Raw genomic sequence first — 15,000 nt, forward strand, 5'->3', positions numbered from 1 at the left:
CCATCATTAGTAATGAAAACAAATTAAAAACTTTGCTTATATAATTTGTTTTGATGAGATAATATATGATGAGATCCTTTTCCCCACAGGTGCTTGTAAACTTACCACTGATAAATTTATGATCATCAGTTGTTGGTAAATATTTGTGTTTGTTTATTAATCTAACAGTAGTAATCAGCAGTTTTACCATCATAAATGCAAGAGTGAATGTGGACCCAGGGCTAGTTTAAAATGACAGCATTTTGATATGGATGGATTTATGAGTGCCTGAGTTTACACCAATGTGTCTGAAATAGCATGAGCTATGGCTGACTTTGTACATCCACCCTATCTTCAATAGAACTCCCAGCATCACTACAATACTAAGACATTTTTTTTTTACCAAAGTGCTTCTGTCTGAATTTGCAGACTTCACCATATATACATTCTGTTCATGATGCATTCTTCATAATCTCCTAATTGCTCATTTGATGCACCATCTTCAAAAATTGTGCATTAATGTAAGTAATTTTGGGAAATGTATGGAAAAACATTGATATACACATAGATTTTATCTGCCAAATACCTACCATGCTAGCACATTTTTCTCTGTCTCCTGACACTTGAGGTCCCACTGCAGCTGATGCATGCTGCTCTCCCTAGGACACATGTTTAAGGAATATCCAGCTCCATTGTAGAACACATAATAGCAATTCTATTTCATAGTGATAACAACTCTCCAAGGAAACTGGTGATTTGCTCAAAACTGAAAAGAGCTACGTACAAATAAAAAGAAAAGACTGGTTCTCTGCTGTATGTTTTTTGCATTTCTGCTCAACATTTACCTTCTTGCAGATACTATTTGAGTTGTGCCATGTATATGAAGTCTATTTTTTTTATCTATGATTGAAGAAATTAAATGGTGTGAGCAAATACCTCTTGGCATAGTGGCTCAGGATCCAAAAATTCTAAATTGATCCTGTGCAGTGGAGTTATAGAAACAGCGTACTTAATTTCTTACTCATAATCTGAATGATAAGGCTGAGCTTTTAGAAGATGATTAGGATAGGATTTGTCATGTCAGTGCTAATTGTGGGATATATATTTATCCACAGATAGCCATAAAGATGTAGTTAATTTATCTCCCCATATATACATTCTTACTAATGATAATATCAATATTTTTCTTGTAAACTTAAGGACTCAAATGTTTGTCAATATTATTGTAAACTAGTACACACTGAATTGTGCGCTACAATATGTCAGTAAATGAAAATTAACAATTGGCAGAAAGTAGTAGTATGGTAGACAATATACATTTCTTGATTTATGGTTACTGATTGTATAGACTTAATAGAAATAAATGAAACTTTTGCAAAATGTTGGGATTCTTGATGCACATATTCATCTAAAAGATTGTCTGAAAAATAAAGGGATAGAATATTTGTTGTGTGGGAACTATCTGAAAGCTTCTACTTGTCAATAAACTGCTGTAGCATTAAATTTATGCACCACTACATTTTCAATGATTTCTTATTTTTTATTATATCATGGGACTCACTAAGTATTGCAAAAACAATGTTCTTTTGGGTTGATTGTGTTACATATATTGCATTGTTTAATTATGTTTTTCAGCAATTTTTTAGCAAGCATTTCAGATTTCTTTTGATCTGATATTAATAATTTATGAAATATTTTAAGACTTCGTCCTATGAAGGGGGAGATTTTAGGGTCAGAAAATTAATAAGCATAAATATTATTATTAGTACAGCTGTACTAGTAATAATATTGATAATAATTCTCTCTCTCTCTCTCTCTCTGTGTCTCTGTGTCTCTGTGTCTCTGTCTCTGTTCTGTCTCTGTCTCTGTCTCTGTCTCTGTCTCTGTCTCTGTCTCTGTGTCTCTCTGTCTCTGTGTCTCTGTGTCTCTGCTCTGTCTCTGTGTCTCTGTCTCTCTCTCTGTCTCTCTCTCTCTCTCTCTCTCTCTCTCTCTCTCTCTCTCTCTCTCTCTCTCTCATATATCATGATAATTATTGTAGAAATGTAGAATTTTACTTAAAAATTCAGTGAATGAATAGGCAGGTAGGTTTAGCATTAGGCAACTTGATAACAAAATGCTTTTGACATCATCTACTTGTAAACAAAAATAACAAAATAAAACTTAGATGGACAATACCTTCACCCAGTGCAAATAGTTAATTTGGCGATTACTCACCACCTTGAGTCAAACAACTCCTTGTACCTTACAAGGCCTTTGCAATTGGCAGCAGTTAAATAATCCTTAGGAATAAAGACATAAGGTGTTTTGTATTATTCATACTAGGAGCATAAAAAACAGTGTTTTGTGTAGTTTAATGCAAGACATCAATAAGGAAACCAAATAGAATGAGCTTGCAACTTCCTTGTTATCGTAGGCTAAGGTCTGTTCACTTCAATTTTTTTCATTACCATTGTTTGCAAAGGCAGTTATTCTTGAAGAGTCATATTCCAATAATGACTTCTAGATCCTTTAGCACATCTGCCAATTTGTAAGGTAGAAGAGCACTGCTTCAGAATATGAAAGTTGAATGAATGTAGGATGTAAACAGTTATGCTTGAATTATGATTGAAGAAATGGTATAGTATGGCTGCATATAGAGGCAAATTTATTTATGTTTATAGTTTGTTGCTTCACTGTAAAAAGACAGTAAAAGGACATTGTGTTTGTCAACACTTATTTTTGTTTTCAAGGGTGGGAATGGCATGTTCTGTCATACAGATCTTTATCTTTGTGTCTTCTATTTATTGTAATGACTTGCCTTTTGACTTAGGTTCATCCTTATTTTTAAGTATTGTGCAATATGCAAGTGTTGGTGTGATAGATAGATAGGCTTATGATATAGGAGTCATCTCATATGTGTATACTTGATCATTCATAAAATTACAGAAGCAAGAGACACATGATATAATTCTTAACCCAATCGCCACGTTTGGCAAGAATACATGCCATGCCCACTGTAACACAGGTTTATTTATTGTATTCACACATAGATGGCTCTACAAGTGCTTAGTCATCAAGGGGTCACTTATTAGTCCTACTTTCTCACCTGTTTACCCTTTTCCTTGACTTTGGAAAGGATCTTTTGCATTTTTCATTGTCTAAATGTTACAAGATTTTAATAATACTTTAATAATCAACATCAATAACATTATAACAGTATTGATATCATTGTATTAAAGAAAACGCATTTTCCGCTAATTCAAGAAGGCGAAATCAAGATCGGTCAGTGGCCTACTGATAACTCCTTGGAGGCTGAGCACATGTGAGCCATCTGTATGTAACAAATTCACAAAAACCTACAAGGGACAGAACATAAATCCGGGGTGATTGGGTTAAAATACAGAGGAGAAGCTTAAGAAAGATGTAACAGTAGTTATAGATATAGAAGATAGATCTTAGGTAAGCTTGAGATAAAAAAAATCTATTGGTAATATAAGTCCTGTGATGTGACACATTGTGTTTTTTTTAATGAAAATATGATTTTAGTTTGGTATCATAATGATACAAATTCAGGTAAATGCTGTAAGAAGTGTGAGTAGTAGATTTATAAGGATAACTGAAATTGTACAAAACATTTTTACCTTTATTTTAAAAGAAATATATACACTATTCAGTTTTGAATTTTTCTATCTTCATATTTAGAGGGTTTGATACATAAGAAAAGGAATTGCATGGACTTTACAATGGTAAAATATTCACATATAGAAATAAGTAAAAAAATATATAGTCCTGCCTTAAATCATTAGTTTTCACTGGTCATAAATAAAAAGTAGGAGTTCTTTGGAGATTATTCTTGTGGCTTTACATTTAGCCATTGTATTCAAGCCTTGTATAAAACATAGTAAGCATATTGTATATGATAGCAAAAAATTGTCACAAACAATCAGATCATTATATTGAGGGAGCATTTATGTACAGGAGCAGGAAAAAATATATATCCACCTTATGGCCAGAGCATAGGGCAGTGAAGTATATATTTTATCTCTCTAGTCTGTTCTTCTAGTGGGGATACATTTTGAACTCTGTAGTGGACTCAGGAACATCCAGGAGCGCCATTCATTTGCTCTTCCCTTGACGGCTCAAGCCATGTTGAGGCGACAATAACAATAGTCAGTTGTGAGGGCAGTGAGTTTGTAGTGCTGTCAGTTGCGAGAAGTTTGTTAATCCCTGCTTTGTTATTTGATGTTTTTTTTTTTTTCAATTTCTTATGGAACTGTTTTATTATAATGCCGTCAGAATTTTAAAAAATGTGGCATAGATAAAAAAAGTAATATTGTATGAATGGAAAATACACCCTTTTCATGAATAGCAAGATACTTAAATATCACATTTATTACAGAAGTATTTCTGTATTACATAAGAAAGCTGAACACCTGTTAAAATCAGTCTACTTTATTGCAGGCAGGAAGCAGTTTCAGTGGTAGTAATGCAGTAAGAAAGTCAACATCATGGGTGCCTTTAGGATCTGCAGCTTGGTTAAATGGAAGTAGAAAACATACGCCATTATCTGCTCCCTCTACATCAACACAAAATGTTTTCGGTTCAAGACTGCTGCACTCTTCAGCTTTAAAACTTTCATCATCTGAAGTTGTAAGTGTGGAAATTGCTTTTAATGATCTTCTATCATGTCACTGATTCATTCAAACATATATATAGTTATTTCACAAATTTTCTCAATTTTCTTCTCTGTACTGAGCTATTAGTAGTAAGTTGGATGATACATGTAATTTCAAGTAGATAATCATTGTTGTTATTTTTCCCATATCATAATCCTGTATAGTGATTTCATTATGTATTATATATTATGTATTTATGTGCTAAAATCAATATAATTTTATTGGAATGAAAAATAGCCACAACCTAAAGATAGAACTTTTGACTTATGAAGTTAACCTGATTTATGAGTAATTTTTCCCATACTCTGCTGAATATTCATTTAGTATGGTTTTCAATTGCAGTGTATATTTTAGAGAGAAAACATTATAGGAGAGATGGAGAAAAAAAATATGGGTGATGAAATAGAGTATCTCTGTTTTGTCTTGGTACCCTTGTCTCTTGTTTGATATTGCTATAACCGTGTTGTCTTAATGTGTGTAATATTATAGTTGATAAACATGAGAAATATTGTATGTATATGAAGCTACTTACTGCAGATATTAAATCTGTTGAAAGTTACATATCTAACAGCATATACAGTATATGTATTTGAGCAGCACTAGCATAGGTCTGGAAATCTTTATTGATTGCAGGGACTTGCTGTGGGTGAGCCTGACAGATTGTACAACTTGGTAGAAGTAGAATGCCGTGGACATGAACCTGCCGTCTTACGTTCTTACCATACCTTTGTCACTACAGCTGCAAGACACCTTGATATTCCAGTTCAGGAAGTGTAAGATAACCTATCTTGGTGTTTATGATCTGTATGTAAAAGACTTTCTTAATAGTTGAAGAATGTTGGTTGAAAATTTTGCATGTGGGATTTATTTCCTGTTTTTTTTTTATTTTTATTTACATATTGATTTCTTTCCAGCCTTTGGCCAGACAAGCACATCAAACGATGGACTCTTCTGAAATCAGTTCACATCTACAAGAAACATCGTGTTCAGTATGAAGTGAGGACACACTTCCTCATAATGAAGTTTGCTCGCCTGACAGGGTCAACAGCTGACACTTTCTTGGAATACGTACAAAGAAATTTACCTGAAGGCGTTGCCATGAAAGTGACTAAGGTAAATATAGATAAAAAAAAAGGAGTCTGTTCGATATATTAGTGAGCCAATCATATTTATTCTGGTGTCTAAGTACTACCATACCTTAGACTGAGTCATGGTCTGTATCTTCATTTCTATATACATATCCTATTTTTCTCTGTTTCTCTGTGTCTCTGTCGCTGTCTCTGTCTCTGTCTCTGTCTCCTCTCTCTCTCTCTCTCTCTCTCTCTCTCTCTCTCTCTCTCTCTCTCCTCTCCTCTCCTCTCCTCTCCTCTCTCTCTCTCTCTCTCTCTCTCTCTCTCTCTCTCTCTCTCTCTCTCTCTCCCTCTCTCTCTCTCTCTCTCTCTCTCTCTCTCTCTCTCTCTCTCTCTCTCTCTCTCTCTCTTTCTCTCTCTTGCTCTCTCCCAACATACACACACAAAAAAAAAGCTTTGCTTTTTATAGGAGAATTTTCTGGAGATGAATATCCCTAGGTGTAAATAAGTTTAGATTTATCATATTTTTAAAATGTTAATGTTCAGTTACGGTGAGCTTAGGTTTGTTTAATCAGTCATAAAATAGTATAAAGATATGTGGCATTGACTTCAAACAAGTGGTGATGAGGTCCTGGATCTAAAATAATTACTCTGAATAATTATATTTGAATAATTGGCATTCAGGTATCTTTTCTAGGCCTAATCTGACAGGGCCCATCTAATGTTAGCAGAGAAGTAATATTAACTCTGTATATTAAAAAGTTCAGAGCAGTTGTTTTAACTTACTGTATTATAAAATTCATTGCATTCATGTAGCATTGTATAGTATATGTATGCACCCACTAACATTTTTTCTTAACCAAATGATTATAAGAAAGCATATACTTGAATTCTTACAGCATGAGCTCCAGAAACTCCCAGATCACGTGAAGCCGTCAGCAGAGGTTGTGGCTTAGATGAAGTGGATAGAAGACAATATAACTAGGCCAATGTTTTTTTTTTCATCTCTTTGAAAGGTAGTGTTGTTAAAGCTATGTCTTGTTGCATATAAATAATTTACTGATGAAAAGATAGATTTATGTGCTTTGTATAGCCTCAGTAAAAAAAAGAAACCTTTGTGGTCCATTATCACTTTTGACAGGTATATTAAGGATATGAAAAAAGCAAACAAGTCTGACCTCTTTTTATAAAATATGTACATAATATACACTTAAAATATATGGAATGACATTTCAACCGGTGATTTTCATTTGACCTTATGTTACTAAGCTGACAATTTTTATTCACTGAGGAGAAACTAATGAGAAAATATTGCAGCATTTACAAAATAGTAGCCTGTTCACTGTGAAAGGTCTCTTACACTTTAGTTATCATACTGGGAAGAACAATACTAAAAATGACAACAAATGAAAGTAAATACAGAATTGAGATTTTTGAAAAAATGAACAAAATTTACAAAATGTAAAGCAAAATTCCGAAAGAATAATGGTGACAGATCAGCTTGTGTGGATGTCATACCCTGCATGTTAGAGAAAACTTTGATAACAAAAGATGAAGCAACACTGTTACATGTTCTAATACATTGGTGCTAAAAGAAATTTATCTAATGTGATATCTATCAGTGTGTAAGCCAAAAAGTGTCCTGATTTTAAGGCATTTTGATGCTGTGATTATACTGAAGATAATATGTCATGTATTTCATAGTTGAGATTCACCCAACAATAAAAAACAAGTAAAGTATAAATAAATAAGTACTGCTGAAGCAAGTTTTTAAAAGAATATCATGACCAAAATTTGTATTGGGCAAGGATAGAGTGGAAATCATTCTAGAATTTTGGTAATACAAACGGAAACCAAAATTCTTCATTACAGGAAAGGAAGAAATGATGTTTCATGCTTATATGTAAAGAAAAAAAAATCTTGTGAGAATATAGTGCAGTGGTTCCCAAGGTTTTGATTTACTATATGCAATATAAATTATTTTAAAATTAACAAAGGAGTAAAAAGGTGTGATAAAGTAAACAAAAACTTCCTAGAATCCTTGTTTTTTTTAATCTTTCATAGAGACTAGTAATGTCAGCCATTGAAAGGCGTATGTAATATGTATTGGGAGCCACTCACAACTAGTGTAGTGTTGTACATGTACTGATTATTCCTTATTTTGATATCAAATGTTACCTTTCAGATCTGATATGAGAGAATGCATTTATTTAAAGTGCATTTATGATGCATTAGGCAAATATGATTTTCATGCAGAAATGCAAAATTAACCCTCTTACAGCAAGACATTGGAGGGAGAACCTTGAGTGTAAAAGCTTTTACCGTGGTGCTGACCACTAAAGCTTACTAATGATGGCAATGCATCAAACTCTTGGTCAAATGATAAAAAGGCATTGTGATTACTATAGAGATAATGCATTATCATTAGTAAACCCATTTACAAGAAGCAGCACCATGACTATACTTACTTTATATGGCAGCAACTGCTAATGCAACTTTTAAGTTTTGCAATTGCTACGTCTTACTTTGAGAGGAGTTACTATAGTACATTTCTTTTTTCTCTTGTGACTTGCCTTTTCATTACAAAAGTATATCTTTGATATAAAACTTGTCAGTATTCTAATTGAATCTTGCACTATAAGACTAAATGTTTATAAATGTTGAGGAATTTGAAACTTTTACATCTATCTATCTATTTCTAAGCTGAGGAGAAAATAAAATTAAGTACTGGTTTCCCCTTTACATTTCTGTAATGGGTATAATTAATATTGTACACAATACATCCTTTATTGTAAAGGTTCGCTTATAAAGTCAAATGAATATTCAACAGATTTTGTAGTTCTGATAAACAAAAAACAAAAAATACATATGCCACAGGGTTCATTAGCTAAGAGTCATTTTATTTTTACAGATACATGAACATAAATTATACCAAGGAATTGCAAGGTTTTTATGACACGTTGTTGATGGACTCTTGTATATTTTAAATGCAAGGACTTTAATTCAGTTTTTACTGATACTTGTAAAGCTTTCTTTTGTAAAGAACTCAGCCATTTGATTTATATAAAAAGAATATAATTTAATCTGTTTAAAAATAAGTTTAAGTGTGGGTCATTCAGCTCCTTATCATATGTAATCTTATTAGAGATTCTTTAATTAAATTTTTAATTTAGTGTCCACTAAATGCAGCCTAGTTTCAGTTGTATTAAAAAAAGAAAACAACAAGATCTTTAGGGGACAATGTTTTTTTTAATACCAAAACTATTTGGCACAACTAATGACTAGATATGTTAAATAAATAACATATACATTAGTGCTTGACATTACAGATAGGTATTAATGACTAGGACTTATAATGGTATATTACTGGTCTCTTCCTTTCATCTGTTTGTAGGCCAAAAATAACACCATTTATACATTACATGAGATTGTACAGATATTTTTTCTTTTACACTGATTGTTATTATTTTTCCAGTAGCAATATTCTTTCTTAAATCTGGTATTTATTTAGCACAGCAGAAATCTACACACTACACGGTGTTGAATCTAAAGTGTCAGTTGGTTCAGGATTTGCTTTGATAGATTCCAGCTCCTCACTTCGAGAACTCTCATCCATGACATCCCTGCAGAGCATTGTGAAGCAAGATGCATTGAGTATACATGGGCAATGAGGCAATAAAGTTTCAGATTTATTTACAAGCCAACAGTTATAAATGTTTAAAGAAAAGGCAGAGTAGAAGGAAATATCCAAATCATATCTAAAGTTCATACACTATGAATTTCATATTTGATTATTTATATGAAAAGCAATTACTATATAGTCATGACATGTTAGATTTACAAGTTCTCATAAATGCAGGTATACTGCTAAATCAAGTAGGTGTGCAGTAATCAGAAGCAAGTTATCATTTTATAAACAAGAATTAACTGAAAAAAAAAAGAAATGCATAAGTAAAAGTTTGGTTTACTCACCTGCGGCAGTAAATGATAAGCACGACCACGGCCACATTGCCTATGACCAAAATAGACATAATCACTGTTGGAACCACTAGATCTGCCAGAGTATAAAGCTAAAAATTAGAAACACTTATATAGGTACTGAGATGTGTCTCTGACTTAATGATATTGAACATAATGTGAATGTAACAGACCAGATGATTGTTTTAAGTAAAGATGTTTGGATATATAAAGATGCATTTTTAATCTCTTGGCACCAGGGGATGTTTGTAAACATTTTACTGACAGAAACCAAGAGTTGTTTGTAAATGTTTGGATGTCTCATGTGTATGTTGGAAGAAAATTTACCAAACTAAAGACAAGTAGAGTGTGGGATGCAGCTGGCAGCAAGGGGGTAGGTTGGCCTTGGCAGAATTGGGTCAGGAGAGGATAAGGAAATGTTATTATAAGTGACTGTTGCAATTTTCTTGAATCCCTAAAAGACATGTGTACTAACTTGGCTGTTGGGAGGGGACAGGTTTATCAATTCTTGGTGCTGAGAGGATAATAGTAAAGAAATTATTGCGAATAACTTTTTTATAGCATTTCATGCATCATAATGCATGAAGGGTCTTCCTCCATTTTTGAAATTTGGGAAATTAAAATGAGTAAAGATGTAAAGAAAAGATATAGTAGAAAACAGGCCTGACAAAATGCTTTTTAAAAATAAATTAATAGAAATCTCAAGCTCAAGCTAAAACACATAAAATCAGAAGAAAAATATATAAGATCTGAAAAATACACAGACAGTGAATGAGATAACTATTATTACGGAGATTAAATTCAAGAAATATGACTTTAGATAAACAAGAATAAACAGGAAAAGAAAATATATTGTTTCTAGTCCATACCATATACTATGTGGGCTTCTTGATACATTTCTGCATGTGCACCATTTGTAGATCCATTAATAAGTCCAGTGAACTCTTTCTCTGTGATATTACCAACTTCCAGCAATTCTTCAAGCTCTGTATAGAAAAGAAGTGCTTGTGATACAAATATAAATACAATAACTTCAGTTGTGTACTCCTGTGCTTTTCATACTGAGAAAGAGTTATACTATAAAAATGCATATGTATATATATATATGTATATATATATATATATATATATATATATATATATATATATATATATATATATATATATATATAGATATATATATAGATATAGATATATATGGCATAATTTTCTTCAAAATTAAAACATACAAAACTTCATATACCCAATACCTACCAATGCAGTCAGGAACTGTATCATTCCAGGAGCTTCCTCGGTTGCATTTCAATATCCGGCGTCGCTCTAGAGTATCGGGGAATACATGATGGACGCAACACCAGTATTCAGCATGAGTTGCATTGCGAAATGATCGGTAACCATCCTGAGGAGTGGGTGGTGATTCACAACCCAAAGCTGTACAAAATAGTAAAAATTTGATTACTATATATCACCTCCAAACCACAAAGCACTGAATAGAAAAGCAATTATTAAGTCTGTACTGAGCTTTTGTATTACTGACAATGTATATAACTGTGTATTGTGATATTGATCTAGGTGAAATCTATCTTCAGCAATAAACAGGCCATGAAAGTAATAAGACTCTTGCTATATAAATTTAAATATCTGTTTCCAATTACCTGAAAAAGTGCATGTGCTCCATCTTTGTTTAAATGTGATTTACATTGTTTTGTTGATGTACAGTTTGAGTTATATTTTTATCTTAATGAGAAAAAAGCCCTCTTACACAAACATATTCTCACCTTCAAAGTAAGCAGCATAACCTCGCTTTGGGAATACATCAGTGACAGCATTGAAATTCAGGCTCAGAACTGGTCCCTCAGAAGTCACTGTAATTGGCTGCTTAATCTCACCACACATTTTTAACAGTTCCTTCCTACCCTCAGTCACTGAGATACTATCTCGACATTCTTCTTCATTTGGCTGGACTATATCTGAGGGAATACATTTAATCTGTTCAATTAAATAAAAAAAAATTCCTTGTCATATTTAGCTTATGCCTTCCCTGGTTTCTGCAGCTGTAAATTACAACAGAACAATAAAGAAGACTAAGTTATCTCATTATCTAAAGAAAACATTTTACCTCTTATGCTAAGATCCGTCAGTGTGAGTTGAATTTGTTGGCCCTCATCCACCTTTATGGTTATTGTGCAGGGACCGTTGCCTCCCAGGTAATACTGAGGATAACCCACATTCTGCAACCATCCTGACTGTGCATTTACTTCACTGCCACACACCCTGTTCATGTCTGTTTCTGAAAGGCAAAGAGTTAGCATGTGGTATGGAACTTTAAAACAGCTTCATTGCAGATACACAATATTGTGAACACAACAAAGGGAAAATAAATGGTATCTAAAAACCGATTCTGTATTCTTATTTATTCTAGAATAAAAGTAAATAATAGCAAGTAAAAAAATATATATATATATATATATATATTATATATATATATATATATATATATATATATATATATAATATATATATAAATATATATATATATATATATATATATATAATATATATATATATATATATATATATATATATATATATATATATAATATATATAAATATTATATATATATATACTATACATAACATATCACAAACACACAACACAAAACAACACACAACCACACACACACAACACACACACACACACACCACACACACACACACACACACCAACGCACGCACGCACGCACGCACGCACGCACGCACCCCCTCCCCCCATTCCCAACACACATAACGAACATTTTTTAGATGAACATTTGCGTGTTTGGTGTACTTAAATCAGCGCGAGCGAAGGATATTCCTGCGAAAACCGTCCCAGCAACACTCACTCTTGAGACAGTCGTAGGTGACTCTCATGACCCCGTCCTCCCATAGGTCTTTCTTCTCAATAGCGTTGGGGACGTGCGCCGTAACGTTGAAGCGGCACTCTTGCTGGCCTCCACATCTGCAAGGGAATTACAGTCGTTGGTGAAAATGCATTAAGTAAGGTCGAGTGCGGAATGTTATTTGTAATTTTTTTGCGTGACTTTAGGGTTTATTTTCCCGAGAGTTTGAGGAGGGAACGATGTTTGTTTATCTGTGGTCGGGTGACCTGTCTCCTTTTGATGAATATGAATGAAGAGGTTCCACACCCTTGCCAAGTTATTCACATACTTTGTAACTGCATGGTGTTTATTTATGGAAGTATATTATATGATTGTATTTTATATACGAAGAGTATATTCATATCAATTTTCGAGAAAAGTTTAGGGCAAATTTTGGTCTACATTCAATAACAACATCCCTTATTTCAGGTTATTAAAGAAATCTACAAGAGGAAATGTTACCATCAAATATGCGATGAACGATTCGCCAGGTAAATTCACCACTGTACAAGGTAAACCCAGCTCAAATGATTCTGCGAGGACGCCTTTTCCATAAAATTTTCTTTCAATACAGGTAGAGGTATCGGGCCACACAGTATGGATCCCAATATTAAATATCTAATAGCTGACGTAGACTGCTCGGCCGTGCAGTTTCACTCTTGGTAAATGTCAATTTTTAAATCGTCCCAGAGCCCACAAAAACTAATATTAACTGATGAGCTGCACACAAACATGGACATGTATCTGAAATGCGTGACTGTTCAAAAATAACACCCGCACAGTGTTTTAGACGCCAACATACATATACTTTTTGGTTATTAATACTTTCGTTTCGTTGGATTCTTTGAATAAGTACAGTACCTGCTGCTTATCTACGCCTCCCTCCCATCTCCATTGCTAAATGATTATCGATTTCAATTTATCTCTCCACCCGCATATTAAAACTTTAATTATAAACATCGATTTCCCTGTATAGTTTCGTTCTGAAGACATCTTTACTTCTGAAAATGGCGAACAAATAACGTGAAAAATCAATGTTCAAAATATATCATACAGCCTTCCTTACATTCCGTACATGTTTGACATTCACACACACACACACACACACACACACACACACACACACACACACACACACACACACACACACACACACACACACACACACACAAAACACATATATCAAATCGACATCATACATTTACCAACCACAGCCTGCCACCTGCCCTACAGGTACACGGGAAACCGGCCAAACTGCACGGCACGATTAACATCAAACAACAGCGACCCTAGCTGCATTCCCACACTTAAGATACATATATGAATTTACTCTCATTCAGAAAAACTGAATTAATTATACCTTGTTTACTACATAGTCCTGCTCATGGTCTACAGTAGTTGTGTGTGCGGGTGCGTTGCGTGGTGCGGCTATTCTGTGTATTGTAGATATAATACGGTGGGGGGGGGGGGGGGGGTACCCTGCGTGGTCTGTTTCTGGCATATGTAGTGTTTAAGTGATACGTATATGATGATATTATAATTATTGACTTATTAGATATAATGAATAGTTATATTAAATAGACTTTTTTATAAATGTTTTAGGGTGGTTGTGGTGTGTGTGTGTGTGTGTGTGTGTGTGTGTGTGTGTGTGTGTGTGTGTGTGTGTGTGTGTGTGTGTTTATTATAAATATATATATATATATATATATATATATATATATATATATATATATATATATCATAAACACTATAATACATATCACACACATAACAACACACACACACACACACACACACACACACACACACACACACACACACACACACACACACACACACACACACACACACACGTGCGCGCGCTTTTGTGCCCGGTTTATATACCCCTTTCTATATCACTGAAGAGTGGAGAGCCAGGCTTAAAAAGAAGTACGTGCCTCAAATACGCGATCCCGAGCGACATGCATTTTCATTCGGAACTACGTAATGGAGTGTGCCCATTGTTCTGTCATGCCTCTGTATTCCATTTTCTTTGGGGTTTCTCTATACATTTGCCTTGCGGTTGGTTCAATTAAGAAAGAAAGTTGAAAAGAATATGAGAATGAATTATTTCATACAGCAGAGATGAGATTGATCATTTATCCTTTTGTTAATCAGGAGCAAAATCCCCATATTTACTTAGTGATGTGGTTTGAGGGTAGGCCTACATGGCCAATCACGAGGTATTTCTGCAACGTAGGGGCGTCTTCCATGCAATATCAATTTGACTTACGTTACCGAATTCAACCTGCGTGTCACTGACTGCATATGACTAAACAAAGCAACCAAAAGTCATGCTTAGCAATAAAACCCTTATTCTTTGCGACTCCGCCAAGAATGGATGTACGTGTCTGTCCCACT

The 15,000-nt window shown here is 33.8% G+C and overlaps 2 protein-coding genes across 2 annotated transcripts in view; one reads left to right on the forward strand and one right to left on the reverse strand.

Annotated features, from left to right (window-relative positions):
• The window catches only part of LOC119595562 (28S ribosomal protein S10, mitochondrial-like), a 9,466-nt gene extending 2,606 nt beyond the window's left edge, over window positions 1-6,860 (forward strand). The window contains exons 2-5 of the mRNA XM_037944680.1: window positions 4,420-4,608; window positions 5,268-5,407; window positions 5,549-5,747; window positions 6,604-6,860. Coding sequence (XP_037800608.1) covers window positions 4,420-4,608; window positions 5,268-5,407; window positions 5,549-5,747; window positions 6,604-6,660 — 585 coding nt within the window. The 3' untranslated portion in view covers window positions 6,661-6,860. The remainder of the gene's footprint in view (window positions 1-4,419; window positions 4,609-5,267; window positions 5,408-5,548; window positions 5,748-6,603) is intronic.
• A 12-nt stretch (window positions 6,861-6,872) lies between these two features.
• Window positions 6,873-15,000, reverse strand: part of LOC119595552 — a 52,953-nt gene continuing 44,825 nt past the window's right edge. Inside the window, exons 3-9 of the mRNA XM_037944671.1 lie at window positions 12,565-12,680; window positions 11,802-11,972; window positions 11,461-11,652; window positions 10,937-11,113; window positions 10,552-10,668; window positions 9,677-9,758; window positions 6,873-9,327 (exon numbers count right to left, since the gene is read on the reverse strand). Of these exons, the coding sequence (XP_037800599.1) occupies window positions 9,228-9,327; window positions 9,677-9,758; window positions 10,552-10,668; window positions 10,937-11,113; window positions 11,461-11,652; window positions 11,802-11,972; window positions 12,565-12,680 (955 nt within the window). The 3' untranslated portion in view covers window positions 6,873-9,227. The remainder of the gene's footprint in view (window positions 9,328-9,676; window positions 9,759-10,551; window positions 10,669-10,936; window positions 11,114-11,460; window positions 11,653-11,801; window positions 11,973-12,564; window positions 12,681-15,000) is intronic.

Source organism: Penaeus monodon, chromosome 3, assembly GCF_015228065.2.
Source record: "Penaeus monodon isolate SGIC_2016 chromosome 3, NSTDA_Pmon_1, whole genome shotgun sequence".
NCBI lineage: Eukaryota > Metazoa > Arthropoda > Malacostraca > Decapoda > Penaeidae > Penaeus > Penaeus monodon.